Raw genomic sequence first — 27,610 nt, 5'->3', positions numbered from 1 at the left:
TAAATCGTACTATCGTGCCTGCCTCTACCACCTCTGCTGGCAATACGTTCCAGGTACCCACCACCCTCTGCATAACAAACTTTCCATGCATGTTTCCCTTACACTTTTCCTCTTTCACCTTGACCTCATGACCCCGAGTAATTGAGTCCCCCACTCTGGGGGAAAAAAGCATCTTGCTATTCACCCTGTCTATACCTCTCATTACTTTGTAGACCTCAATCAGGTCTCCCCTCAATCTCCGTCTTTCTAATGAAAATAATCCTAATCTACTCAACCTCTCTTCATAGCTAGCTCCCTCCATGCAAGGCAACATCCTGGTAACCTCCTCTGCACCCTCTCCAAAGCATCCACATTCTTCTGGTAATGTGGCGACCAGAGCTGTAGTATTCCAAATGTGGCCAAACCAAAGTCTTATACAACTGTTACGTGATCTGCCAACTCTTGTACTCAATACTCCGTCCAATGAAGGAAAGCATGCTGTATGTTTTCTTGACCTCTGTACTGACCTGCATTGCCACCTTTAGGGTAGGATGGACCTGAACACCCAGAACTCTCTGTACATCAACTTTCCCCAGGGTTTTTCCATTAACCATATCATTTGCTCTACAATTGTATCTTCCAAAGTGCATCACCTTGCATTTGCCCAATTGAACTCCATCTGCCATTTCTCTGCCCAGCTCTCAATCTATCTGTATTCTGCTGCATTCTCTGACAGTCCCCTTCACTATCTGCTGCTACTCCACCAATCTTCGTGTCATCTGCAAACTTGCCATTCAGACCACCTATAACTTCATCCAAATCATTTATGTATATTCTAAACTAATCTAGTCTCATTTGCCAACATTTTGCCTATATTCCTCTAAACCCTTCCTATTCATGTCCCCATCCAGATGCCTTTTAAATATTGTAATTGTACCAGCCTCAGCCTTTTCTGTGGCAGTTCATTCTATACACACACCACCCTCTACATGAAAACGTTGCCCATAAGACCCTTTTAAATCTTTCCCCTCTCATCTTAAACCTATGCCCTCTACTTTTGGACTCCCCTACCCTGGGGAAAAGACCTTGGCCATTCACCCTATCCATGCCGCTCATGATTTTATAAACTTCTATATGGTCACTCCTCAGTCTCCCAGGGAAAATAGCCCTAACTTATTCAACCTCTCCCTGTAGCTCAAACCCTCCAAACCTGACAGCATCCTTGTAAATCTTTTCTGAACTCTTTCAAGTTTCACAACATCTTTCCCATAGCTGGGAGAATTTAACGCAGTATTCCAAAAGTAGTCGAATCAATATCCTGTACAGCCACAGCATGACCTCCCAACTCCTATACTCAACTCACTGACCAATGAAGGCAATCATGCCAAACACCTTCTTCACTACCCTGTCTACTTGCGACTCCACTTTAAAGGAACAATGAACCTGCATTCCAAGGTCTCTTTGGTTGGCAACACACCCCAGACCTTATTATTAAGTGTGTTTGTCCTGCCCTGATTTCCTGGCCTGTCCTCACATCTAAATTAAACTCCATCTGCTGCTACTCAGCCCGTTGGCTCATCTGATCAAGGTTCTGTACTTTGAGATAACCATTTGGCCATCCACTCTGCCACCAATTTTGGTGTCATCTGCAAACTTACTAACCATACCTCCTTTGTCACATTCAAATCATTCTGGGACTTTACCAACTGATCAAATCTCTGCCAAGGATAGTACATCATTTCTCTCCTTTTTAATTACTGCTTCTGTTTCAGTTAATTTCTCATGCCTTTGTTAGCACATTAACGTACAGTATTGCAGTCTTTATCTATTTAAACTTCACACTATGATTCACACTATGTCCAGGACAAAATAATCTGATTGATCCGACACCCCATAACGTCCTTAAACATTCACTCCCTCCACCACTGTTGCTCAGTGGCAACAATGTACACTATTTACAAGGTACACTGCAGCAACTCATCAAGCCTCTTTTAACACCACCTTTCAGACACATGACCTATGCCTCCCAGAAAGACAAAGGGAGCAGACATTTGGCAACATCAGCCCCTGCGAATTCCCCTCCAAGTCATTCAACATCCTGACTTAGAACTATTTTGCCATTCCTCACCATCACTGGATCAAAATTCTGGATCACTGTAACAGAACTGAATATGTACCTGCACCAAACGGACTGCATCAGTTCAAAGTGGTGCCTTACCACCATCATCTCAAGCATAATTAGAGATGGCCAACAGATGCTGCCCTTGCTAGCAAAGCAGACATCCCATGACTGAATAAAAGGAAATATTTAGACACAAGGTCCAATGAAATGGTTGTGTTGGTTAAAGGGGGAATGTCAGACAGGAGAAACTCCATGGTCATATCAAAAGGTGTCTGAGTGTTAGCTTGTTCACTTGAATTGAAAATGGCCTCAGTCAATAACTAATTAAAAACTGGGACCCTTACTCTTGTCTTTAAAATAAGAAAACATTATGGTCAAGGCTATCTTTTTCTTCGTTGGTGGATAGGATCAAGAAAAACCCTAAGGCTTTCTATAGGTATATCAGGAATAAAAGAATGACTAAGATTAGGGCCACTCAAGGATAGTAGTCGGAGGTTGTGCATGGAATCAGAGGAGATTGGGGAAGTGCTAAATGAATACTTTTTGTCAGTATTCGTACTGAAAAAGGACAATGTTGTCGAGGAGAATACTGAGATACAGGCTACTAAACTAGATGGGATTGAGGTCCACAAGGAGGAGGTGCTAGCAATTCTGGAAAGTGTAAAAATAGTTAGATCCCCTGGGCTGGATGGGATTTACCTTAGGATTCTCTGAGAAGCCAGGGAGGAGATTGCTGAGCCTTTGGCTTTGATCTTTATGTCATCATTGTCTACAGGAATAGTACCAGAAGACTGGAGGATAGCAAATGTTGTTCCCTTGTTCAAGACAGGGAGTAGAGACAACGAGTGAGCCTTACTTCGGTTGTGGGTAAAGTATGGGAAAGGGTTAGAAGAGATAGGTTTATAATAATTTAGAAAGGAATAAGTTGATTAGGGATAGTCAACACGGTTTTGTGAAGGGTAGATCACGCCTCACTAACTTTATTGAGTTCTTTGAGAAGGTGACCAAGTAGGTGGATGAGGGTAAAGCGTTTGATGTGGTGTATATGGATTTCAGTAAGGCGTTTCGTAGAGTCCCCATGGTAGACTATTGCACAAAATATGAAGGTATGGGATTGAGGGAATACAGCAGTTTGGGTCAGAAATTGGGTGGCTGAAAGAAGACAGAGGGTGGTGGTTAATGGGAAATATTCATCCTGGAGTTCAGTTACTAGTGCTGTACTGCACGGGTGTGTTTTGGATCTGATGTTTGTCATTTTTATAAATGACCTGGATGAGGGCATAGAAGGATGAGTTAGTAAATTTGTGGATGATACTAAGGTTGGTAGAGTTGTGGATAGTGATGAAGGATGAAAGCTATAGATACAGAGGGACATCTGTAAGCTGCAGAGCTGGGCTGAGAGGTGGAAAATGGAGTTGAATGCGGAAAAGTGTGAGGTGATTCACTTTGGAAGGAGTAACAGGAATGCAGAATACTGGTCTAATGGTAAGATTCTTGGTACTATAGATGAACAAAGAGATCTTGGTGTCCATGTACATAGATCCTTGCAAGTTGGCACCCAGGTTGATAGGGTTGTTAAGAAGGCATAGTGTGTTAGCTTTTATTGGTAGTGGGATTGAGTTTTGCAACCATGAGGTCATGCTGCAGCTGTACAAAATTCTCGTGCGGCCACACTTGGAGTATTGCATATGGATATGGTCACCGATTAGAGGAAGGATGTGAAAGCTTTGGAAAGGGATCAGAGGAGACTTACTAGGATGTTGCCCGGTATGGAGAGAAGATCTTATGACGAAAGGCTGAGGGACTTAAGGCTATTTTCGTTAGAGAGAAGAAGGTTGAGAGGGGACTTAATTGAGACATAAAAGATAATCAGAGAGTTAGATAGGGTGGACAGTGAGACCTTTTTCCGATGGCTAGCTTTACATTGAGTGGTAATAGATATAGGACAGATGTCAGAGATAGTTTCTTTGGAGAGTAGTAGGGGCATGGAACACACTGACTGCAACAGTAGCATACTCTCCAACTTTAAGGGCGTTTAAATGGTCATTGGATAGGCATATGGACGAGAATAGGATAGTGTAGGTTAAATGGGCTTCAGATTAGTTCCACAGGTCAATGCAACATCAAGGGCCCAAGGGCCTGTACTGCGCTGAAATGTTCTATGTTCTATATTTTAGGGGTTTGGCCAGATCCATAACACCAGATAAGGATGGCAGATTTCCTTTTCAAAAGGCTATTCAGGAACCAGATGGGCATTTATTGTTGTGTAATGTTTCACAGCTGGAATGCAAAATATGTTTGAGAGGCATAGCATGTGACCTGGTGGTATCCAGATGTCAGTTTCAATCTTACTGGCTCTGTTTGCAACATGTTATGCTGAGGAAAGCATGCTGTAATTTCTAACCAAATCGTTCAGTACTAGTTCAGACATAGATGTGCCTGTGATTGTAATATATGTAGTTACAGGTCCAAGTCATAGATGTTTTTTGAATATTTTGGCACCATGTTATTCACTTCTAGTTCTTATGTTGCGTGAGCTAACATATGTATCATCTGATCAGGTACAAATTTCTACAGAAAATAAAAAGTTCATCACTACATCTACAGCAGATTGTAAGGGCACATCAAATCATTTCACATGGTTGTCAATAGATTATCTTTCAATTTCAGATTATTTGTTTAATTCAAATTTCACCATTTACCATGGTGGGGTTTGAACCCATGTCCAACATTAGTCTGTAACTTTAAATTACTACCCAGTGACACGATCTTATGAAATCGTTGAATATGCTCATGTGGGTGAATATCTACTCCTGCTTCCATTTCTCATTTACTAATGACTCTCCCGGGAAGTTGGGTTGATGGAGGTGGAGAGTGTGTGTTGCGTGTGTAAAGAGAGATGTATGTGCTTAGAGAAGGTTTGAGCTTCATTAAGTGAAGATTCAAGTCTTGTATGTATTAGTTTTGTCATGTTCCCCTTAAAGTTTGATCACTTTTAAAAAAAAATTATAATTTCCAGTGACCAACTTGAAGGAATTGCATGACAAGATTTCAAGTTTTAAGACTACTGGTGTATGGAACAGCCTAAAGTCAAAATCAATGAATGATTACTTAATAAAGAATTAATACTGTCACCTACAGGAAAGATAACCATTATTAATGTTTTAACTTGACTAATAACCTATTGCCAGATATTTTATAGCACACTTTTTCAAAACTCACAGTCTATTTGGTTATCAGTTTGAAAGCCCAGCTTCCAATTGGTGCACTTCTCCCTGATCTGCTGTGTGTGTAGCATCCATCAAAACAGACTTCCAAGAAATTCTAAAACCATCTCCAGTAGCACACTCATCCTGATGATTCTTTCCCTTATTCATGCAAGGATGAATCTCTCCAAATTTGCCAGTTTTGTCACCTCAACTAGCGGATTATTTGCCATCACCTTTCCAGCCGGTAACTAAATTGGACCAGCCTTTTCCCTGTTTTTGCAGCCAATGTTGTTTCTTTGTCTGTCTCTCATTTTGTGTCTCCTGGAATTCAATGTCCCTAACTTTTATCTCAGTTTCTGATCAAACTCTCAGAGAGGACGTCTGCTATAACAAAATAATATGTTCCGATTTTTGTTTTAAATGTGTGGCATGCCTGCCTGTCCAGTCATCATGATAACCAACTTGCACAAGCTTGTTGTCAGGCTCACCTCATATCTAACCACATTACTCTGCTCATTATTTAATTTTACTTTGAGTTAAAGATGTGAAACATAACCATGTTTTAACCCTTCCATTTCATAACAATCTTATCACTTGTAGAACTGCTTTCTGGGAAGCCTAGAATTGAACTGATTGGGTTCAGTCATTTGGCAGATATTCTAATGGACCTTGCGGTGAGAACTAATTCTGTAAAGTAATTTGGTGATTTAAATTAAGGGCAGAGAACTCTCGAAATACACATAGCTCCATCAGTAGGTTTAAAGTGAGAATTCTGTGTACGTTCATATAGATCTATCATCAAAACAGTCCTGACAAAGTTTTGCTTCCAAGATAATTAATTGTCTGCTCTCTATGGATTCACCAGCTTTGCATTTTCTACATTTCACATATTTGGTGGTTATGGTTTTTCATTTCTTAGTACTGTCTTGTTAATTCTCTTAATGTTTCTGATTCTGCTTTGTCAAACAGGTACAGGTGGTTGGATTGTATACGAGGGAAGGATTTCATGAAAACTTTGACTGTCCTATCAAAGTAAGTATTTCTTATAAAAGACAGTTTCACTTCTTAAGTCACAGATGCTCTTGTGATGAAACAGAAACAACAAGAAAGATACTGTTCCTATCAATGATATGGAAAGGTTATAAAAATGAACATTGGCTTATATACCTTGAGTGATAACTTCATGCTTTATGATTGGATTTGCTGGAGAACTGAAAACTTGGAAGGGATTTATTTTAAGGGGAAGGTTCCCATGATCGTACCGAGGGTTGACACCTTGCATCCCTTCACAATGGCATATGAAAAATTTGATGTATTTATTTTTAATATGTTAAGACAAGACTTTGGCTGCCAAGTTGCACCTAAGGGGATCAATTTGGCTTTAACCAGACAGAGAATTGTTGATAGAAATCCTGAATTGGCTGCAAGCCTGACTTTGCCTTGTCCAGGAAGTGGGATAGAGGTTGGGGGAAAAAAGGATTCTGCTACTTCAGCATGTAATAAATAATCATACAGGAAAGATGAAGTTTTAATTGTTTGATGGCAAATATTTCCATGGTAATAAATAGCTTAAACAATTGGTGATCCATAGGATCCATATCCTTCTTGTTGAAACTGAGGAATGACAAAAGTGGGAGAACATTTGTCCTATGTTGTTCATTCTTTCTATATTTTTTCTATCACATGTTGTTCATTCTTTTTATATTTTTTTCTATCACAGCCAAAATGGTTCTGGCATTAACGCCTCCATTTTGTCTCTCTGGATACTCTCACGGATACCGATAACTGTTGCAAAAGTTCTTTCTGATGTCAGCCCACTGTTTTGTATCCACGTTCAGTCATAATTAAATTTGAATCAATCCTTCTAATTCTGCATAGAATCTTATTGCATTTTAAGTCCAAGCTTTTCTAACCTCCCTTCATCACTTCATCCTCTGATAATATGAAGCAGCTTAATGGCTGTCCCTCCATGCCACTTCCAGGGCCTCATTGTTTGCCAGTGCATCAATAATGACAATCAGTTATAGTGTTTGAAGCCAAAAGAGAAAATGCTGGAAAATCTCAGCAGGTCTGGCAGCATCTGTAAGGAGAGAAAAGAGCTGACGTTTCGAGTCTAACTGACCCTTTGTCAAAGCTAAAAAAAAGGGAGAAATAGGAAGGTATTTATACTAGGCTGAGAGAAGGTGAGTCATGGCTCCAGAAGCAAAGGTAGCAATAAAGAGGTGATAATGACAGTGCATAGAGAGATTATAGGAAGATTAGGAGCTGTGAATGACCAAGGCTGAAGCCAGTGCTATGTGACAAAATTATGGGGGATGGGGGGGGAATGGGTGAAGCAGAGGCAAAATGGAAAACAGGGGAGCAAAGGGGGAAGAGGAGAGGAAAAAGGTGATGAGAGAGTGGGGAGCAAGAGAAAGAGAGACAATCAAGAAATAAGGGGTACAGAACAGTGAAAAAAAATATTAAAAAATAAATAAAATAAATGGAATAAAATTACAGAACAGAATGAAAACAGAGGGGTCGAGATGGGATAATCATCTGAAGTTGTTGAATTCAATGTTAAGACCGGCAGGCTGTAACGTGCCTCGTCGGGAGATGAGATGCTGTTCCTCCAGTTTGCGTTGAGCTTCACTGGAACATTGCAGCAGGCCAAGGACAGACATGTGGGCATGGGAGCAGGATTGTGTGTTGAAGCGGCAAGCCACGGGAAGGTCCAGGACCTGATTGCGTACAGATGGAAGGTGCTCAGCAAAGCGATCACCCAGTCGGCGTTTTGTTTCTCCGATATAGAGGAGACCACATTGGGAGCAACGAATGCAATAGACCAAGTGAAGTGCTGCTTAATCTGAAATGAGTGTTTGGGGCCTTGGATGGTGAGCATGGAAGAGGTAAAGGGGCAGGTGTTGCATCTTCTGCGATTGCATGGGAAGGTGCTGTGTGTGATGGGAGAGGTGTTAGGTGTGATGGGAGAGGTGTTGTGTGTGATGGGAGAGGTGTTAGGTGTGATGGAGGAGTGGACTAGGTTGTCCCGGAGGGAACGATCTCTGCGGAATGCAGACGGGGGAGGGAAGGGAAGATGTGTTTAGTGGTGGCGTCGTGTTGGAGTTGGCCAAAAGTGGCGGAGGATTATTCTTTGCATGTGAAGGCTGGTGGGGTGAAAGGTGAGATCAAGAGGGACCCTATCCTTGTTCTGGGAGGGGAGGGAAGAGGTGAGGGTCGTGGCGTGGGAGATGGACCGCACGCTGTCGAGAGCCCTGTCAACAACTGTAGGTGGGAAGCCACGGTTGGAGAAGAAGGAGCACATATTAAGAGCACCACTTTGGAAAGTGGTCTCATCATAGTGTTTGAAGTGCAACTCATTCTGATTGTAATGGCACAAAGTTTGCAACATAGTCAGTAACGCAGGAATCATATTAGTTGTTACCTCAATGCCAGCTGTCTTTGATACTTTGGTGGGCTCGAAAGCAAAAACTTGCTTTAATTCAGCATCTGACCCCAGTATGGTATACTCTGAGGAGCATCTGTGAGCAGGGAAAAACAAAAAGTGAGGTGTTTGAATCAAGAGTGAGGATTAGAAAACATTTCAGAAAACAGTTCATGACTCAGAACAAAGATATATTGAAGTGAGGAGAAAGAATTTTAGAAAGGAGAAAAGCCAATCATGGTTAAACAAAACAGTAGAGAAAAACATCAAAGTGAAAGAAAAAATATAAAACGTAGCAAAAATTATTGGTCAACCAGAGGTTTAGGAAAGTTTTAAAAACCAACAAAAGATGCCCAAAAAATAATGAAGAGGGAGAAAATAAACTTTGAGGGTAAACTAACAAGAAATATTGAGACAGACAGTAAGAATTTATTTAAATATATAAAATAAAGAGACCAAAGGAAACATATGTTACTTAGAGAATGAAAGTGGGAATATAATAATAGAAACCGGGAATGGCAGAGGAGTTGAATAAATACATTGCATCGGTCTTCATGGTAGAAGACACTAATAGCTTTCTAAAAATACTGAATAATTAAGGGCCAAAAGTGGGAAAGGAAATAAATCATAAAGTGCTCCAAGAGGCTGGTCATGGCTCACATCAAGTCCAGTCTCCCAGCCTGCCTCGGTCCTCTACAATTTACCTACCGACCTAGCAGGTCCACAGCGGATGCCATTTCCCTAGCCCTGCACTCATCCCTGGACAGCAAGAACATGTACGTCAGACTCCTGCTCACTGACTACAGCTCTGCCTTCAAACCGTAATTCGTCCAGACAGATCTCAAAACTCTGAGACCTAGATCTTGGCCCCATCCTTGCAACTGGATTCTCCGCTTTCTGACCCACAGACCACAATCAGTGACGATAGAAAACTGCACCTCCTCCATGGTAACACTCAACAGTGAAGCCCCACAAGGATGCGATCTCAGGACCCTACTGTACTCCCTGTGCATCCACGACTGTCAAATTCCGAATAAATGCTATCTGCAAGTTTGCTGACGACTCCACCATGATCGGATGATATCAAACAACGACGAGTCAGAATGCTGAAAAGAGATAGAGGACTTGGTGTCATGGTGCAATGATAACAACTTCTCTCTCAACATCTGCAAAACCAAATAACTTATCATTGACTTCAGAAAGAAGGGAGGAGAATACGCCCCAACTACATCAACGGAGCTGAGGTTGAGAGAGTCAAGTTCCTAGGAGTGATGATAACCAACAACTTATCCTGGACTTCCCTCACAGATGTGCTGGTCAAGAAGGCACTACAATGCCTCCTCTTCCTCAGGCAATTTAGGAAATTTGGCATGTCCACAAGGTCCTTCACCAACTTTTATAGGTACACCGTAGAAAGCATAATGGCCTGGGACGGCAACTGCTCTGCCCAGGACCGTAAGAACCTACAGAAGGTTGTGTGCACAGCTCAGACCATCATGGAAGCCAACCTTCCATCCATGGGCTCCATTTACATGGCCTGTTGCCACAGAAAGATTGCCAATATCATCAGAGATCCATCACACCCGGCAATGCTTTCCTGTAATCTCTTCTGATAGGCACAAGACACAGAAGCTTGAATACACACACACACACACCCGCAGGTTCAAGAACAGCTTCTTCCTTGGCATTATTAGACTGCTGACTAGACTTTCTAACTTCAAATCATGCTGATCTTGCTAATATTGATTTTACCTAGCGCATGTCCAGTGCAATGTAACTTGTATGCCTCTGCCGAGTTTTGTTTTCCACCCTATGATCTGTATGTCCTTGCTTACTATGATCTGCCTGTACTGCACATAAACAAAGCTTTTCACTGTACTTGGGTACACGTGACAATAAATCAGTCAAATATCAAACACCATAGCTATTACTGGAGAAGAAGTGGCAGAGGTACTAATGTGGCTGAAGACTGAAAAATCCCCTGAACCTGATATCCTAAGATATTAAAAGAAGTCACTATAGAGGTAGTGAATGAACTGATACTAATCTTCCAAGTATCCTTAGATTCTGAAAACATCCTGGAGGTTTGGAAAGCTGCCAAACCTAATCCAAAAAGGGAGTCAGAAAAAATGTAAGTATAGGCCAGTTAGCTTAATGTCTGTTATTGGATTAATCCTATTAGAAAGGAGGTAATAGCAGAGCAATATAATCAAACAGTCAGCATGAATGAAAAATCATGCATTACAAATTTATTAGAATTCTTTGAGGAGGTAACAAGCAGTAATACATAAAGGTATACCAATAGATGTCAAAAAATTAGATTTCCTAAAGGCATTTGCTAAGATACCAAGTGTAAGGAATTAAGATTTAATAAGAGCCCATAGTGTTGGAATATAGTATATTAGCATGGGTACAAGATCGGCTAACTAATAAAAGACAAAATTAGAATGAGATGGGCATTTTTAGGATGGCAATCTGCGACTAGTTGAGTGTGGTTCACATCAGGTTCACCTGACAAAGGAGCAACGTGATTTTAAATAAACCTGTTGGACTATAATCTGGTGTTGTGTGACTTCTGACTTTGCCCACCCCAGTCCAACACTGGCATCTCCATATCCTACTTGAGTGCCACAGAGATGGTGCCATTGCCACAATCATTTACAGTATATATTAATGACTTGAATGATGGAGATAAGCATACTGTGTAGTAGTATAAAAATAAAGAAGTTCTGCTGAAATTATACAAGGCAACAGTTAGATCAACCTAGAATACTGTGAACAGTTTTAGTTCCTTATCTAAGGAAAGATGTACTTGCATTAGAAGCTGTTCAAAGAAGGTTCATATGGTTGATCCTGGGTTTGGAGAGACTGTCCTTTGAGGAGAGGTTGAGTAGGTTAGGCCTGTAATTATTGGAGTTTAAAAATGAGAGATAAATTAATTGAAACATACAAAATTCTTCGGAACTTGACAAAGTAGGTGTGGAGAGGTTGTTTCCCCTTTGTGAGAGTGTAGGACCAGACGGAATAATTTCAGAGTGAGATGAAGATGAGGAGGAAATCTTCTCTCAGAGGGAAGTGAATCTTTCGAATTCTTTACCATCGAGGGCTGAAGAGGCTGTGTTGCTCAGCATATTTGAGGCTGAGTTTGATAGTTTTTAATAAATAAGGGAATGGGGAAAAGGTAGGAATGTGGAGTTGAGGATTATCAAGTCAGCCCTGATCTCATTCAATAGCAGAACAGACTCATTGGGCCAAATGACCTACTCTGCTCCTACATCTTATGGTCCTTTGGTCTTATTACAGAAAGTCCTGTTTACTCTGTCTCAAAAAATTGCTCTTATGCCCATCTATGAAAATTGTTTTTCACTTCACTGTTATCTTTTGCCTCTACATGCAATAAATGTTTTACTTTTGAACTGAATTGTACCTATAGTTACTTTGAAAACAAAGTGAACAATTGCAAAGCAAATAACACAAACAGAAATGGGATTGAGGACTAAATCATCATATTGGTTGAGGAACAAATATTGGTCTAGATTCTGGAGAAGTCTTACTCTTTCTTTTTAACTTTTTGGAATTTGTTTGTCATGTCTACTGGGCTTAACTTATCCAAGGACTGCCATACCTGACAGCGTGGCACACCGTGTCCTTCTCTCTGCACTGAGACTGATGAAGTCTTAAGAATCTGATGCTGGAACATGATCAGGTTGTGCGTGTCCAACTGAATTCAAACCTAAATTGCTGCTGAAAAGTGTAATAACTATATCATTTGGTCCTTCTAAACAGAAGCTGATAAGTTAATTCTTAATAGTTGTGATGGCATAGCTTTTAAAAAAAGAAGCATAGATCATATGTAATTCACATTGATAAATGCTGTTGGTAAAATGTTCTGTTGATTTTTTAATTGGCTATTTCTTGCTTGCAATTGCTTGAAATATGTACTGTTAATCAGCTCAACTGCATATCATGAGTTGGTTAATTTTTCTCCTTTTGCTTGCTTCCTTGGTAATTTGCACATGGATCAATGGTGATGAAGTCAGGAATTCCCTGTGTAGGGATTTTCCTAAAATGAAACCACACTCTGCCATTCATTGCTGAACCCCTGAGGCTAGTAAGACTTTTATTGATTTGCAATCTTGTGAAAAACTGAAAATCTATTGAAACAGAACTAATTTATAATCGCTGTGTCGAAACAGGAAAAGGTTGTAATTTAGTGATTAATTCCAGAAAATTGTGTAAGTACTAGTCTCCTGCTCATATACATAGTTCATCATGCAGCAGTAATTGGCCACATGAGTGAACTACATTCGTTGCTCTAGCTGCTTGCTTGCTGCATGGATTTAGGAACAATTCCTGCGTACCTTGACGGTACTTGCATCGCCAGAAAAGTATGATAGCTGAAGGAAGTATGTTATGCAGGGGATTACTTAAATTTACATACAGGTTTTCAATCTGTATTCTGCATCACAAATGATCCAAAAATTGCCACGTACATTTTCACTGTTTTGTTTAACCAGGCTCCATTCCAAACTTGTTTTGGTTAAAAAGTGTATATTTACTGCAAGCACGACCAAACAAACCTGCACCTTAAACCTTGGATGTTGGATGGCACAGTGGCTCAATGGTTATCACTGCTGCCTCACAGCACCAGGGTCCCAGATTTGATTCCAGCCTAGGACAACTGTCTGTTTGGAGCATGCATATTCTCCCCTGTCTGCATGGGTTTCCTCCAGTTGCTCTGGTTTCCTCCAAAGATGTGCAGGTTGGGTGGGTTGGCCATGCTAAATTGCTGATCGTGTCCAGAGATGTGCGGGTTAGGTGGGTTAGCTATGGGAAATGCAGGATTACAGGGATAGGGTAGGGGAGTGGAATGCTGTTCAGATGTTCAATGTGGACTTGATGGGCCGAATGGCCTGCTTCAACACTGTAGGGATTCTATGTTATACTATCTATGTTCACGTGGTAGGAATTTCAGATACATAGACCATGATACTCCCAGTTGGATGCAGTGAGGTAAGATAAGGTGTAATTGCGGTGGTTAACTCCGGTGCAAAAGGGATGTACAGGAGGATACCATGGTGAATATTGGAAATATATGTCTAAGGAAATACTAGAGGATTATTGTGAAAAATTGTTGGATGAAGGATGATCCCATTCCTTGTACAACTCCTGAACTCCCTTCCTTAACAGTATTTTGGGTGCACTTGCATTACGTGGACACTGGCGCTCGAGAAGGTGGTTTGCTATCAATTATTTGAACTGTCTATAAAAAGGAAATAAATCTTATCCATCTAATATCCTGAGAGTGAAATAAATATGTGGTGTACAAGTACTGTTAGCCTTTCTCATATTGATTTTGTTTACATTATTTTATTTTAGATAGTGGCCCTTCACCCACAGTTTGGCAGATCCAGTAGTAAGCAATTCATCACAGGGGCAAACAAGGTAAGTGTGTTGACCTGTCTTTCAATTATGCCAAATTTTAAATCATAATCATCATTTCTCTGTCCACTTAATTCAAAAGGTGGTTTTAAAAAGCACCCATTGTTATGTGCTGTGCAACAACAAATGGTATTAAAACAGTTTGCACAAAATAAACATGTAAAATAATATTAGAAAATATGTACTGATGCAGTTAATCTGCTTAGCTGCAAGTATTTCAAAGAAACTAAGTTTGCACAATTACATTTCCCTCTTAGTCAACCAGAAGTGAACTAGCAACACTCAATCTTTATTGTGAATTTAATGGAAACATATCCAAGTTATTTGAAGGAAAAACAGACACTGCACCAAAGAAGGAAAGATTAGGAAAGTTGATCAAAAGGTTGATCAAAGACTGCATTTACAGAGAGTCATGAGCATGATAAGGAAGGTGAAGAGACAGAGGGACATGTGGAGAGAATCAGAGTGTGCAATCAGCTTTGGTGACTGATTTCATTAATCGGGACTGGGCTGCAAAGGATGATGGAGTTGTAAGAATGGAGAGAATAGAATGGTAAAGATGGTGACAGCACAGGGATAAGGCTTTAAATTTGAGGCATTTGAGAGATCAGGAGCCAATTGAGGTCAGGGAACTTGGCACATCGACAGGGGAAATTGACTCCTGGTCACATTAAGACTCATGGCACCAAGTTAAACGTGGACAAGGAAACCTCGGGCAGCAGAATTTTAAATGCTTTATAAATAGAGCCAATAGCCCTAGTATAATGTCCTTATTAGGGGCATTTGGTTTTGGATGAGCTGGGATATCAGTGTGCGTCTCTTCAATCAATCACATTGCAGTTTGCTTCGTGATATACAGCAGTCAAACATATATTAGAATGCTTGATGTAAAGATATGCGCAAAAATCAAAGTAAAGCAGGCTTGGGACAAAGGTAAAGGTTGAAAAAGATTTTACTTCTATATGTTCAGCAGTACATTGTTACTTTGTCAGTAATTAAGACACTTTAAAAATTCATTCATTGGTAAGAGGCCTTGCTGGCTGAGCCAGCATTTTTTGTCCATCCCTAGTTACCCTTGAGAAGGTGGTGGTGAATTGTCCACCTACTGCTGTATGCTATTTGGGGTAGGTAGACCCATAATGCTGTTCAGGAAGGAGTTCCAGGATTTGACCTGGTGATGCTAAAGGAATAGCAACATATTTCAGTGCCTGGGTGGTGGGTGGCTGAGAGGGCAACTCTAGTGGTTTTCTCATGGATCTGCTGCCCTAATCCTTCTAGATGTAAGTGGCCATGGGTTTGGAAGGTGCTGTCTAAAGAGCCTTGGTGAATTTCAGCTGTGCATCTTGTTGACAGTGCACACTGCTGCTACTGAATGTCATTGGGGGAGGGAGTGGGTGTTTGTGAAGGTGCTGCTTTGTCCTGGATGGTGTCAAGCTTCTTGCAAATGAAGTTTACAAATTATGTTGCACGACAACTCTATTGCTGTTGATAGCAATGACACCGAGGTTAATAGATCTATTCAAAGTCTGTCTCATTGAGCACAGTGATAGTGCCACATAACACGATGAAAGGTATTATCAATGTGAAGGCGGAGAGTTTCTCCACAAGAACTGTGCAATGGTCACTCTTACTGATATTATCATGCACAGATGAATCTGCTGCAGGCAAAAGGGGAGGTCAAACATGTTTATTTCATCTTCTTGGTTCTATCGCGACCTACCACAGACTCAGTCCAGCAGTGTATGACTTGACTAGCTCAATGAGTGGTGCTGCTGCAGAGCTGATCTTGGTGACGGACATTGAAATCTCCAAAACAGAGTACATTCTACACCCTTACCACACTTCATGCTTCCATCAAGTGTTGTTCAACATGGAGGAGCACTGATCATCAGCCGAGGGAGAATAATGCATGGTAATCAGCAGGAGGTTTCCTTGCCCAAGTTTGACTTGGTGCCATGAGTCTTCATGTGGCTCAGAGTCAAGGTTGAGGACTCTCAAGACAACTCCTTCCAGACTACATACACTGTACCACCACCTATGATAATTATGTCTTGCTGGTGGAACAGGATTTATCCAGAAATGGCGATGGTGGTGTCTAGGACATTGTTCCTGGCTAATGGTAACCACCGAGGATAAAGTGAGGACTGCAGATGCTGGAGATCAGAGCTGAAAATGTGTTGCTGGAAAAGCGCAGCAGGTCAGGCAGCATCCAAGGAGCAGGAGAATCGACGTTTCTGGCATGAGCACTTCTTCAGGAATGAGGAAAGTGTGTCCAGCAGGCTAAGATAAAAGGTAGGGAGGAGGACCTTGAGGGAGGAGCGTTGGAAATGCGATAGGTGGAAGGAGGTCAAGGTGAGGGTGATAGGCCGGAGTGGGGGTGGGGGCGGAGAGGTCAGGAAGAAGATTGCAGGTTAGGAAGGCGGTGCTGAGTTCGAGGGATTTGACTGAGACAAGGTGGGGGGAGGGGAAATGAGGAAACTGGAGAAATCTGAGTTCATCCCTTGTGGTTGGAGTGTTCCTAGGCAGAAGATGAGACGTTCTTCCTCCAACCGCCGTGTTGCTATGGTCTGGCGATGGAGGAGTCCAAGGACCTGCATGTCCTTGGTGGAGTGGGAGGGGGAGTTGAAGTGTTGAGCCACAGGGTGGTTGGGTTGTTTGGTCCGGGTGTCCCAGAGGTGTTCTCTGAAACGTTCCGCAAGTAGGCGGCCTGTCTCCCCAATATAGAGGAGGCCACATCGGGTGCAGCGGATCAATAAATGATGTGTGTGGAGGTGCAGGTGAATTTGTGGCGGATATGGAAGGATCCCTTGGGGCCTTGGCGGGAAGTAAGGGGGAGGTGTGGGCGCAAGTTTTGCATTTCTTGCGGTTGCAGGGGAAGGTGCCGGGAGTGGAGGTTGGTTGTGGGGGGTGTGGACCTGACGAGGGAGTCACGGAGGGAGTGGTCTTTTTGGAACGCCGATATGTGAGGGGAGGGAAATATATCCCTGGTGGTGGGGTCTGTTTGGAGGTGGCGGAAATGACGGCGGATGATACGCTGTATATGGAGGTTGGTGGGGTGGTAGGTGAGAACCAGTGGGGTTCTGTCCAGGTGGCGGTTGGAGGGGCGGAGCTCAAGGGCAGAGGAGCGGGAACTGGAGGAGATGAGGTGGAGGGCATCGTCGATCACATCTGGGGGGAAATTGCGGTCTGTGAAGAAGGAGGCCATCTGGGTTGTACGGTATTGGAACTGGTCCTCCTGGGAGCAGATGCAGCGGAGACAAAGGAATTGGGAATATAGGATGGCGTTTTTACAGGGGGCAGGGTGGGAGGAGGTGTAGTCCAGGTAGCTGTGGGAGTCGGTCGGTTTATAGTAAATGTGAGTATAGTAAATCGCCCGAGATAGAAATGGAAAGGTCTAGGAGGGGGAGGGAGGAGACTGAGATGGTCCAGGAGAATTTGAGGTCGGGGTGGAAGGTGTTGGTAAAGTGGATGAACTGTTCAACCTTCTCGTGGGAGCACGAGGCAGCGCCGATACAGTCATCGATGTAGCGGAGGAAAAAGTGGGGGGTGGTGCCAGTGTAGCTGCGGAAGATGAACTGTACCACATATCCGACGAAGAGGCAGGCATAGCTGGGGCCCATGCGGGTGCCCATGGCTACTCCTTTGGTTTGGAGGAAGTGGGAGGATTAGAAAGAGAAGTTGTTCAGGGTGAGGACCAGTTCAGTCAGTGGAAGGAGGGTGTCAGTGGAAGGGTACTGGTTGGTACGGTGGGAAAGGAAGAAGCAGAGGGCTTTGAGTTCTTCGTGATGGGGGATGGAGGTGTATAGGGACTGGATGTCCATGGTGAAGATAAGGCGTTGGGGACCAGAGAAGCGAAAATCATGGAGGAGGTGGAGGGCGTGGGTGGTGTCCTGAATGTAGGTGGGGAGTTCTTGGACTAAGGGGGACAGGACCTTGTCGAGGTATGCAGAGATGAGTTTGGTGGGGCAGGAGCAGGATGAGACAATGGGTCGGCCGGGGCAGTCAGGCTTGTGGATTTTGGGCAGGAGGTAGAAACGGGCGGTGCGGGGTTGTGGGACTAAGAGGTTGGAGGCGGTGGATGGGAGATAACTCATGGGAGGCGCGGTAGTAGTTTGGCGCATCGACCTTTACACCGCTGAGGCTAAACGCCAGCTCGCAGACAAGGCAGGCACGGTAGTAGTTTGGTGCACCGACCTTTACACCACTGAGGCTAAACGCCAGCTCGCGGACACCTCCTCCTACTGCCCCCTTGACCATGACCCCACCTCCCACCACCAAACCATCATCTCCCAGACCATCCACAAACCTCATCTCCTCAGGGGATCTCCCATCCACTGCCTCCAACCTCATAGTCCCACAACCCCGCACCCCCATTTCTACCTCCTGCCCAAAATCCACAAACCTGACTGCACCGGCCGACCCATTGTCTCAGCCTGCTCCTGCCCCACCAAACTCATCTCTGCATACCTCGACACAGTCCTGTCCCCCTTAGTCCAAAAACTCCCCACCTACGTTCGGGACACCACCCACGCCCTCCACCTCCTCCATGATTTCCGCTTCCCCGGTCCCCAACGCCTTATCTTCACCATGGACATTCAGTCCCTGTACACCTCCATTCCCCCATCACGAAGGACTCAAAGCCTTCCCCTTCTTCCTTTCCCGCTGTACCAACCAGTACCCTTCCACTGACACCCTCCTTCCACTGACTGAACTGGTCCTCTCCCTGAACAACTTCTCTTTCCAATCCTCCCACTTCCTCCAAACCAAAGGAGTAGCCATGGGCACCTGCATGGGCCCCAGCTATGCCTGCCTCTTCGTAGGATATGTGGAACAGTTCATCTTCCGCAGCTACATTGGCACCACCCCCCACTTTTTCCTCCGCTACATCGATGACTGTATCGGCGCTGCCTCGTGCTCCCACGAGGAGGTTGAACAGTTCATCCACTTTACCAACACCTTCCACCCCGACCTCAAGTTCACCTGGACCATCTCAGACTCCTCCCTCCCCTTCCTAGACTTTTCCATTTCTATCTCGGGCGACCGAATCAACACGGACATTTACTATAAACCGACCGACTCCCACAGCTACCTAGACTACACCTCCTCCCACCCTGCCCCCTGTAAAGACGCCATCCCATATTCCCAATTCCTTCGTCTCTGCCGCATCTGCTCCCAGGAGGACCAGTTCCAATACCGTACAACCCAGATGGCCTCCTTCTTCAAAGACCACAATTTCCCCCCAGACATGATCGATGGTGCCCTCCACCGCATCTCCTCCACTTCCCGCTCCTCCGTCCTTGAGCCCCGCCCCTCCAACCGCCACCAGGACAGAACCCCACTGGTCCTCACCTACCACCCCACCAATCTCCATATATAGCGTATCATCCGCCGTCATTTCCGCCACCTCCAAACGGACCCCACCACCAGGGATATATTTCCCTCCCCTCCCCTATCAGTGTTCCGAAAAGACCACTCCCTCCGTGACTCCCTCGTCAGGTCCACACCCCCCACCAACCCAACCTCCACTCCCGGCACCTTCCCCTGCAACCGCAAGAAATGCAAAACTTGCGCCCACACCTCCCCCTTTACTTCCCGCCAAGGCCCCAAGGGATCCTTCCATATCCGCCACAAATTCACCTGCACTTCCACACACATCATTTATTGCATCCGCTGCACCCGATGTGGCCTCCTCTATATTGGGGAGACAGGCCGCCTACCTGCAGAATGTTTCAGAGAACACCTCTGGGACACCCGGACCAACCAACCCAACCACCCTGTGGCTCAACACTTCAACTCCCCCTCCCACTCCACCAAGGACATGCAGGTCCTTGGACTCCTCCATCGCCGGACCATAGCAACACGGCGGTTGGAGGAAGAATGCCTCATCTTCTGCCTAGGAACCCTCCAACCACAAGGGATGAACTCAGATTTCTCCAGTTTCCTCATTTCCCCTCCCCCCACCTTGTCTCAGTCAAATCCCTCGAACTCAGCACCGCCTTCCTAACCTGCAATCTTCTTCCTGACCTCTCCGCCCCCACCCCACTCTGACCTATCACCCTCACCTTGACCTCCTTCCACCTATTGCACTTCCAACACCCCTCCCCCAAGTCCCTCCTCCCTACCTTTTATCTTAGCCTGCTGGACACACTTTCCTCATTCCTGAAGAAGGGCTCATGCCCGAAACGTCAATTCTCCTGCTCCTTGGATGCTGCCTGACCTGCTGCGCTTTTCCAGCGCCACATTTTCAGTAATGGTAACCACCAGCTACTAAACAAAATAAATTACGCTTGAATGTAGAATTCCTAAGTTTTTGTAGGGGTCTTTAATGGATAAGAGCTGTATATATATGAGTGCAAAGTCGCTTGATGATGTACCACTGTTTTGATATTGGTGGAGTCGCAGGAAAACTCAAACAACAGCTTCTTGGCTTCCATATTTAAGTTGCCATCTAATGTATTCTTTAATAAGTTAGCTCTGAAGTGACCATTATTTTTACTGTATGTGGAATTTATAATGGGGAAAATCTGACATAAGTGTGAGAAAATGTAACAAGGGGAAGTCAAATTGTCCAGTCGCATGTAAATGCAGTCTTAAAAGTTCAATGAGATAAAACATTTAATGGCCGTTGCCCTCTCTCCTTCTCGACAACCTCTACCACTATGGTCAAAATGAAATGAAGGTATCAAATTTAAATGTAGAAGTCAAGAAAAATGTTGTGCAGGATTGGATATAACTGAACTTGAGAATGCAAATGCAATGGTATCCCTATTTAAAGAGCATATGTTGTCCACTTGTTGGTATATTTCATTATTCTGTGGATTTTTAAAAATGATTTTGAACCATCAATAAAAGCTGGCTATACTATATTTATATCTTTCTGCCAGCTGTTACCCTGCCGCATCTCTATTGACAGTGTAATTATAATGTCACAAGTTTAGTAAAGCACTTTACATTACAAATATGATGTACTCAATTTTCTATTGTAAATTCCTAAGTGCGTTTATTTAAAATGCAGAAGAGTTTATCAAACAGAATTGGGGTATATTCTTTGATGTAGAAAACTCTAACTGAGCTAGATTTTTTTCATCCATCAGTTCTTTTGGTTCTATTCAGTATTTTAAGGGGAACAAAAATTTAAACGTAATATGTGACCCACCAAGAGAAAAAGGTTAAATACATGCAGTATTCAAGAATATGTTTTTTGGGAATTATTTAAAATATGTTTTGAGCTACTGTCTTTTTTTAATGGCTCACTAGATAGTTTAATATATGCCATTCCCCATGAATGTACATGTATCTCATGTTGACACTAATTGCTGCTGATAATCTGATTTAGATTTATCTTGTAATGAGGTTTCCCAGCTAATATTTATGTCTCAATCAATGTCACTGAAATAGATCAGTGTTTTCACATTACTGTTTGGGGTATCTTGCCAGGTGCTATGTTTAGTACAGTTGTGACTGTGCTTCAAAAGCTGTAAAGAAAATGAAATTGCTGGAAAAATCTCAGCAGATCTGGCAGCATCTGTGGAGAGAAATGATTGTTAACAGTTTGAGTCCAGTGACTCTTCTTCAGAACTGATAGTCCCTGGCATAAGATGGGTATTTATGCAGAAGATGGGTTGGTGGGCGGGGGGGTTCGTTAGAGTAAACAACAGGTGGAGTGAGAGCCCAAAGAGGGAGTAAAACAGTTGGACAGTCATAGAAGTGGGTAAAGGTCAGCCTGGAAGAATGAATAGTTGCTAATGGGGCTATTATAAGTTGACAGTTGATATGATAGCAGTGTGATGACAAGGACTGGTGTTTGGGGTGTGGATGTTGGGGTGAGGACATGGGAGAAGTTGCTTAAGCCTTAAAATTTTTGAACTCAATATTGAGTCCAGAAAGCAGCAGCATTTGCATGAGGTGTTGTTCTTCCAGCTTGTGCTAGGCTTTATTGGAGCATTGCAGCAAACCTGAGACAGAGATGCCAACTTCGACAATGATGCCAACTTCAGCAAGGGGGGCTCTGTCATCATGGTTGGCCAGGAAACATGGTGATGTGTTGAAGTGGCAGGCAACTGAAAGTTCAGGGTTTTTTTGCAGACAGACCCTAAGTGCTCTGCAAAATGATCACCGAGTCCATGTTTTGTTTCCCCGATGTCGAGGAGAGCACATTGTGAGCAGCGAATACAGTGGACTAGACTGAGTGATATGCAGGTGAAGATCACCTGAAAGGTAAGTTTGGAGCCTTGAATAATGAGGAAGGAGGAAATAAATGAGCAGGTGTTACACTGTCTGCGATTGCAAGGGAAGGCTGTGGAGACGTGTTGGGAGTGAAGGAGGCATGAACCAAGGTATCCCAGAAGGAATAGTCCCTACGGAAGGGAGGGAAAGAGAATATGTGTCTGATGGTGGCATCCTGTTGGAGGTGACAGAAATGGTGGCTAATGATCCTCTGAGTATGGATGTTGGTTAGATAGTAGATGAGGTCAAGGGAAATTCTATCACTGTTGTAGGAGGAAGGAATGGGGGTGAGGGCTGGAGTGCAGGAGATGGACTGGACCCGGCAGAGGGCCCCGTCAACCATGGTGCTGAGGAGTCCTCGGTTGAGAAAGAAGGTGGACATTTCAGAGGCCCCCTTCTCAAAGTTGGTATGATCAGAACAGAAATTAGAATGAGGCCATTCAAAAGTCATAAAACACCTTGGAAAATTGTAAATCTTTTGCTTGAAAGAATACCGGAAACAATTGGAAAACTATTTTTATTTTTGTAAGATTTTGCATTCTTATGTTCGTTTTTATTTATTTGGTATTGAATCATGGGTGATTGCTGAATGTTATAATGGTGACATTGCTGAAAATACTGCTTAAGGACTCAACTAATTTAAGAAGTATTCAGATAGACTGGGAAAAGCGTCTTGTGAGAAAATAAATTGCCTGGCAATATTGCCTGCAAAGTGCACGGAGATGTTGAGACCATGTAAGGTACAATGCAAGTGTAAGTTTTCTTTCTCTTTAATATTAACTTCCTCCAACCTTACCTCACACAATATTGACTGCAAAGGTCCTTTCCTTTGATTTCTCCACCCAACCCCAACCTTCATCAACACACCCTCCTTCAAAAATGTTCTTACATGTTTCCTGAGTTAAGCATTAACTTGTACAGAATATCACTGTTGCTTTCAGTCCCATTTGTATCAGTTGTGGCTTTGTGAGTAACACTTTCACCTCAGTGTCACAGGGTTCTGGATTCAAGTTTTCCTCTAGTTCAGGGCTTGGGTACAACTGTACATCAACACTTGGGAGTGTGATATGAAGTGAGTGTTATCAAGTGCTGTCTGTTGGAAAGCTTATAAACCTCAGAGTTGGTGTTTATGGGGGAGTGTTTCTAATTTAAGGTAAAAGTGAAGGGGGTGATGTGACCTGTTTTGAAGTCTATCTGACACCATGCTTAGATGGTTTGAATATTGGAGAGTAAAGATGTCCCAGATTGTTTAACTGGGTAAGAGTTGCAAGAGGCCTACTTGATGACAGTGGCTGCAGCCTATGCTAACAATGGACAGATTGAGCGTCTCCAAGCATCCAGAAAAGTGTTTGGGAGGTCAGCTAGTAGCCAGTTGTGGTTTAACTTGTTAATTTATTTCCAAAGTAAAAGAGAGTTAAAGTCTCATAGATAACTAATCAGCATTTCTATCTGGATATAAGGCCATGTGATTTACATTGGTAATTTACATTGAGCTTTCAGTTGAGAATTCTACAGCAGAAGTCCTTGCAATATTGGGTTTTGCCTAGCTTGCTGTACAAGGATGATTACCAGAAACAGTCTCACTGTGGTGAACAGTCCTGGGGTTAGAAGTTATTATGTTGTGAAAGGAAAGTAACAGAAATAAATCCTTGGGAGCTAAGAAACATTTTTGTGCTGATTCCAGGAGAATTGAATGTCTATTTAAAAGACAGTGTGACAAGCAACTGCTGGAATGTTTTTTTTCAGTTGTGTTGAAAGTTTTGTACAATAATTTAAAAGTACAAGTTGCTTACTAAATTATGTTTGGTCAATAGTGCTTTTAGAATAAATGTCTTAACATGTAAACCTGTTGTTATATCTATTCAGCATATATCTGGAAGCTCAAATTTCTTTTTTAAAAATTATCCATTGCAGTGGGAACTGTAACACATGCAACATTAAACTGAGATTCTGCCTGCCAACTCGATGAATGCAAAAGATCCCATGGCACTGTTTTGAAGAAGAGCAGAGAAGTTAGTCCTAGTATGTTGGCCAAATAAAACCCTCCAACATCAGAAAAAGGAACTATTTGATGGTTGTCTCATTTCAGTTTGTGCGAGTTTGTTGTGTGCAACATGACTTTGTGTTTCCTTCATTGCAACAGAGATTGTAATTTTAACAGTACCTAATTAGTTCTCATAGAGTTATAATGTCAGTCGTATAGCACAGCATCAGAAACATCAGCCCAACTTGTCCATGTTTCCTAAACTCAACTAGTCTCATTTGCCTACATTTGACCCATATCGCTCTCAACCTTTACTATCCATGTACCTGTCCAAATGTCTTTTAAATGTTACACTTGTACTTGCCTCTACCACTTCTTCTGGCAGCTCGTTCCATATACCTGCCACCCTCGGTGTGAAAAAGTTGTCCCTCAAGTCTGTTTTAAATCTTTCCCTCTCACCTTAAACATATGCCTTCTGGTTTTGGATTCCCCTACCTTGGCTATAAACCTTATCTATGCCCTTCATGATTGTTAGACCTCTGTAAGGTTACCCCTCAGCCTCCAAAGCTCCAGGGAAAAAGTCCCAGCCTATCCAGCCTCTCTTTGTAACTCAAACCTTTCAGTCTCAGTAACATCCTTGTACTCAGTGCTCTGACCGATGAAGGCAAGTGTGCCAAACACCTTCTATCGTACCGTGTCTATGTGATGCCACTTTCAAGGAACTTTACCTGCACCCCTAGGTCTCTCATCAATAACACTCCCCAGGGCCCGACCATTAGCAGTGCAAGTCCTGCCCTGTTTTGTCTTATCAAAATGTAGCACCTCGCATTTATCTAAATTAAACTCTGTCTGCCATTCCTCAGCCCATTGGCCCAGTTGATCAAAATCACATTATACTCTTAGATATCCTTCTTCATTGCCCACTACACAACCAATTTTTGGTGTCATCTGCAAACTTACTGACCATACCTCTTATATTCAGATCCAAACTATTTATATAAATGGTGAAAAACAGTAGACCCAACACTGATCCTTGTGGCACACTGCTGGCCGCAGGCCTCCAGTCTGAACAACAATCCTCGAAGACCACCCTTCTGTCTCCTACCATAAACCCAATTTTATATTCAGTTGTCCCCCTCCCTGTGGATCTCATGTGATCTAACTTTTCTAATCAATCTATCATGCAGAATCTTATCGAAGGCATTGCTAAAGTCCATGTAGACAACATCTACTGCTCTGCCTTCATCTATCTTTTTGGTCATCTCTTCAAAATACTCAATCAAACTTATGAGACCCGATTTCTCATGCACAAAGCCATGCTGATGATCCCTAATCAGTCTTTGTCTTTCCAAATGCATGTAAATCCTGCTTCTCAGAATCCCCTTCAAGCACTTACCCACCACTGATGTCTGGTTCACCACTCTATAGTTCTCTGGGTTTTCCTTGCAGCCTTTCTTAAACAATGACACAACATTAGCCATGCTCCGGTTTTTCAGCAGCTCACCCACAGCAGTCAATGATACAAATATCTCTGCGAGAGGACACATAGTTTCTTCCCTAGGTTCCCGCAATGACATAAGATACATTTGATCAGATCCCAGGGATATATCTACCTTTATGCATTTTAAGATATCAAGCATCTCCTCTTCTATAATATAAACTCTTTTCAAAACATTGCTATTTATTTCCTTGAGTTCTGTAGCTTCCATGTCTTTCTCCATGGTAAATACTGATGAGAAATATTTGTTTAGAATCTCACCCTCTCCTGTTGTTTCACACATTAAATTACCTCATTGATCTTTAAGGGATCCTATTTCTCTCCCTTGTTACTCTTTTGCCCTTAGTATACTTATAGAATCTCTGTGGATTATCTTTCACCCTATCTGTCAAAGCTATCTCAAGTCCCCATTTTTGCCCTCCTGATTTCCCTCTTAAGTGTATTCCTACACTCGCTGTACTCCTCAGGGGATTCACCTGATCCCAGCTGTCTGTATCTGACATATGCCTCCTATTTCTTGACCAGAGCCTCAATATCTCTAGTCATCGAATGTTCCCTACTCCTGCCAGCCTTGCCCTTCATACTAACAGAATAATGCCGGCCCAGAACTCTCATTATCTTTCTTTTGAAAGCCTCCCGCTTGCCAGACATCCCTTTACCTGCAAACAGTCTCCCCCAAGCAACTTTTGAAAATGCCTGTCTAATATCATCAAAATTGGCCATGCCCCAATATTGAAATTTAACTTGCGGACCAAACTTATCCTTTTCCATAATTATTTTAAAACTAATAGAATTATGGTCACTGATTGCCTAAGTGCTCCCCCACTAATACCTCAGTCACTTTTCCTGTCTTATTTCCCAAGAAAAGGTGGAGTTTTACCCATTCTTGAAAAGGGCCATCTCCATATTGATTGAGAACATTTTCCTGAACACACTTTACAAATTCCTCTCTGTCTAAGCCATTAAATGGCAGTGCCAGTTTATGTTTGGAAAGTTAAAATCCCCTACTGTTGCAATCTTAGTATTCTTACAGCTATATGCAATCACTCTACAAATTTGCTTCTCAATTTCTCACTGACTATTGGGGGGCCTATAGCACAAACCCATCAAAGTGACCACCACCTTCTTATTTTTCAGTTATACCCATATAGGTTGAGGAAAAACCTCTTCAAATACTGTGATGATGTTTTCCCTTATCAAAAACACCATGCTCCCTGCTCTCTTGTTGCCCCTTCTATCCCTCCATCTGTACCTTGGAACATTGAGCTGCCATTCTTGTTTCTCCCTTAGTCATGTTTCTATAATAGCTATGATGTCCCCTTCCCATGTTGCCATCAATGCCCTGAGTTTATCTGCCCTACCTGCCAGGCCTCATGCATTGAAATAAATGCATTTTAATTCATCAGTCTTGTCTTGTTCCCTCCTGTGCTGTTGTATGCCTTGTCTATTTATCTTGCTCTCTTTAACTTCCATACTAGCCTCAACCTTCTCTTTTGTCTCACTATTGCTTAGGGTGCCATCCGCCGACCAGATTAGTTTGAACTCACCCAAGTAGCTCTAGCAAATCTTTCTGCCAGGATATTGGTGCCCCTCCAGAGGTGAAAAGCCCTATATAAATGAAGTCTTTCTTTTATTTTACTCAGGCTTACTATCCTGTTCATGGTTACCAATGTTGATTTCCCCACAGAACTCAAAGTTCTATAGCAAATCTCCCTACATCAGGGAA

General features: G+C 42.9%; 1 protein-coding gene across 1 annotated transcript in view; it reads left to right on the top strand.

The window, feature by feature from the left end:
• vps41 (VPS41 subunit of HOPS complex) overlaps positions 1-27,610 on the top strand; it is a 168,655-nt gene that overhangs the window by 68,286 nt on the left and 72,759 nt on the right. The window contains exons 6-7 of the mRNA XM_043688929.2: positions 6,280-6,342; positions 14,114-14,179. Coding sequence (XP_043544864.1) covers positions 6,280-6,342; positions 14,114-14,179 — 129 coding nt within the window. The remainder of the gene's footprint in view (positions 1-6,279; positions 6,343-14,113; positions 14,180-27,610) is intronic.

This window comes from Chiloscyllium plagiosum, unplaced genomic scaffold (assembly GCF_037043375.1).
Source record: "Chiloscyllium plagiosum isolate Xiang-an unplaced genomic scaffold, Cpla_swu_hap1 HiC_scaffold_4, whole genome shotgun sequence".
Taxonomy (NCBI): Eukaryota; Metazoa; Chordata; class Chondrichthyes; order Orectolobiformes; family Hemiscylliidae; genus Chiloscyllium; species Chiloscyllium plagiosum.
Note: the sequence above shows the minus strand (reverse complement) of the source record. Positions and strands in the feature narration are given on the sequence as shown.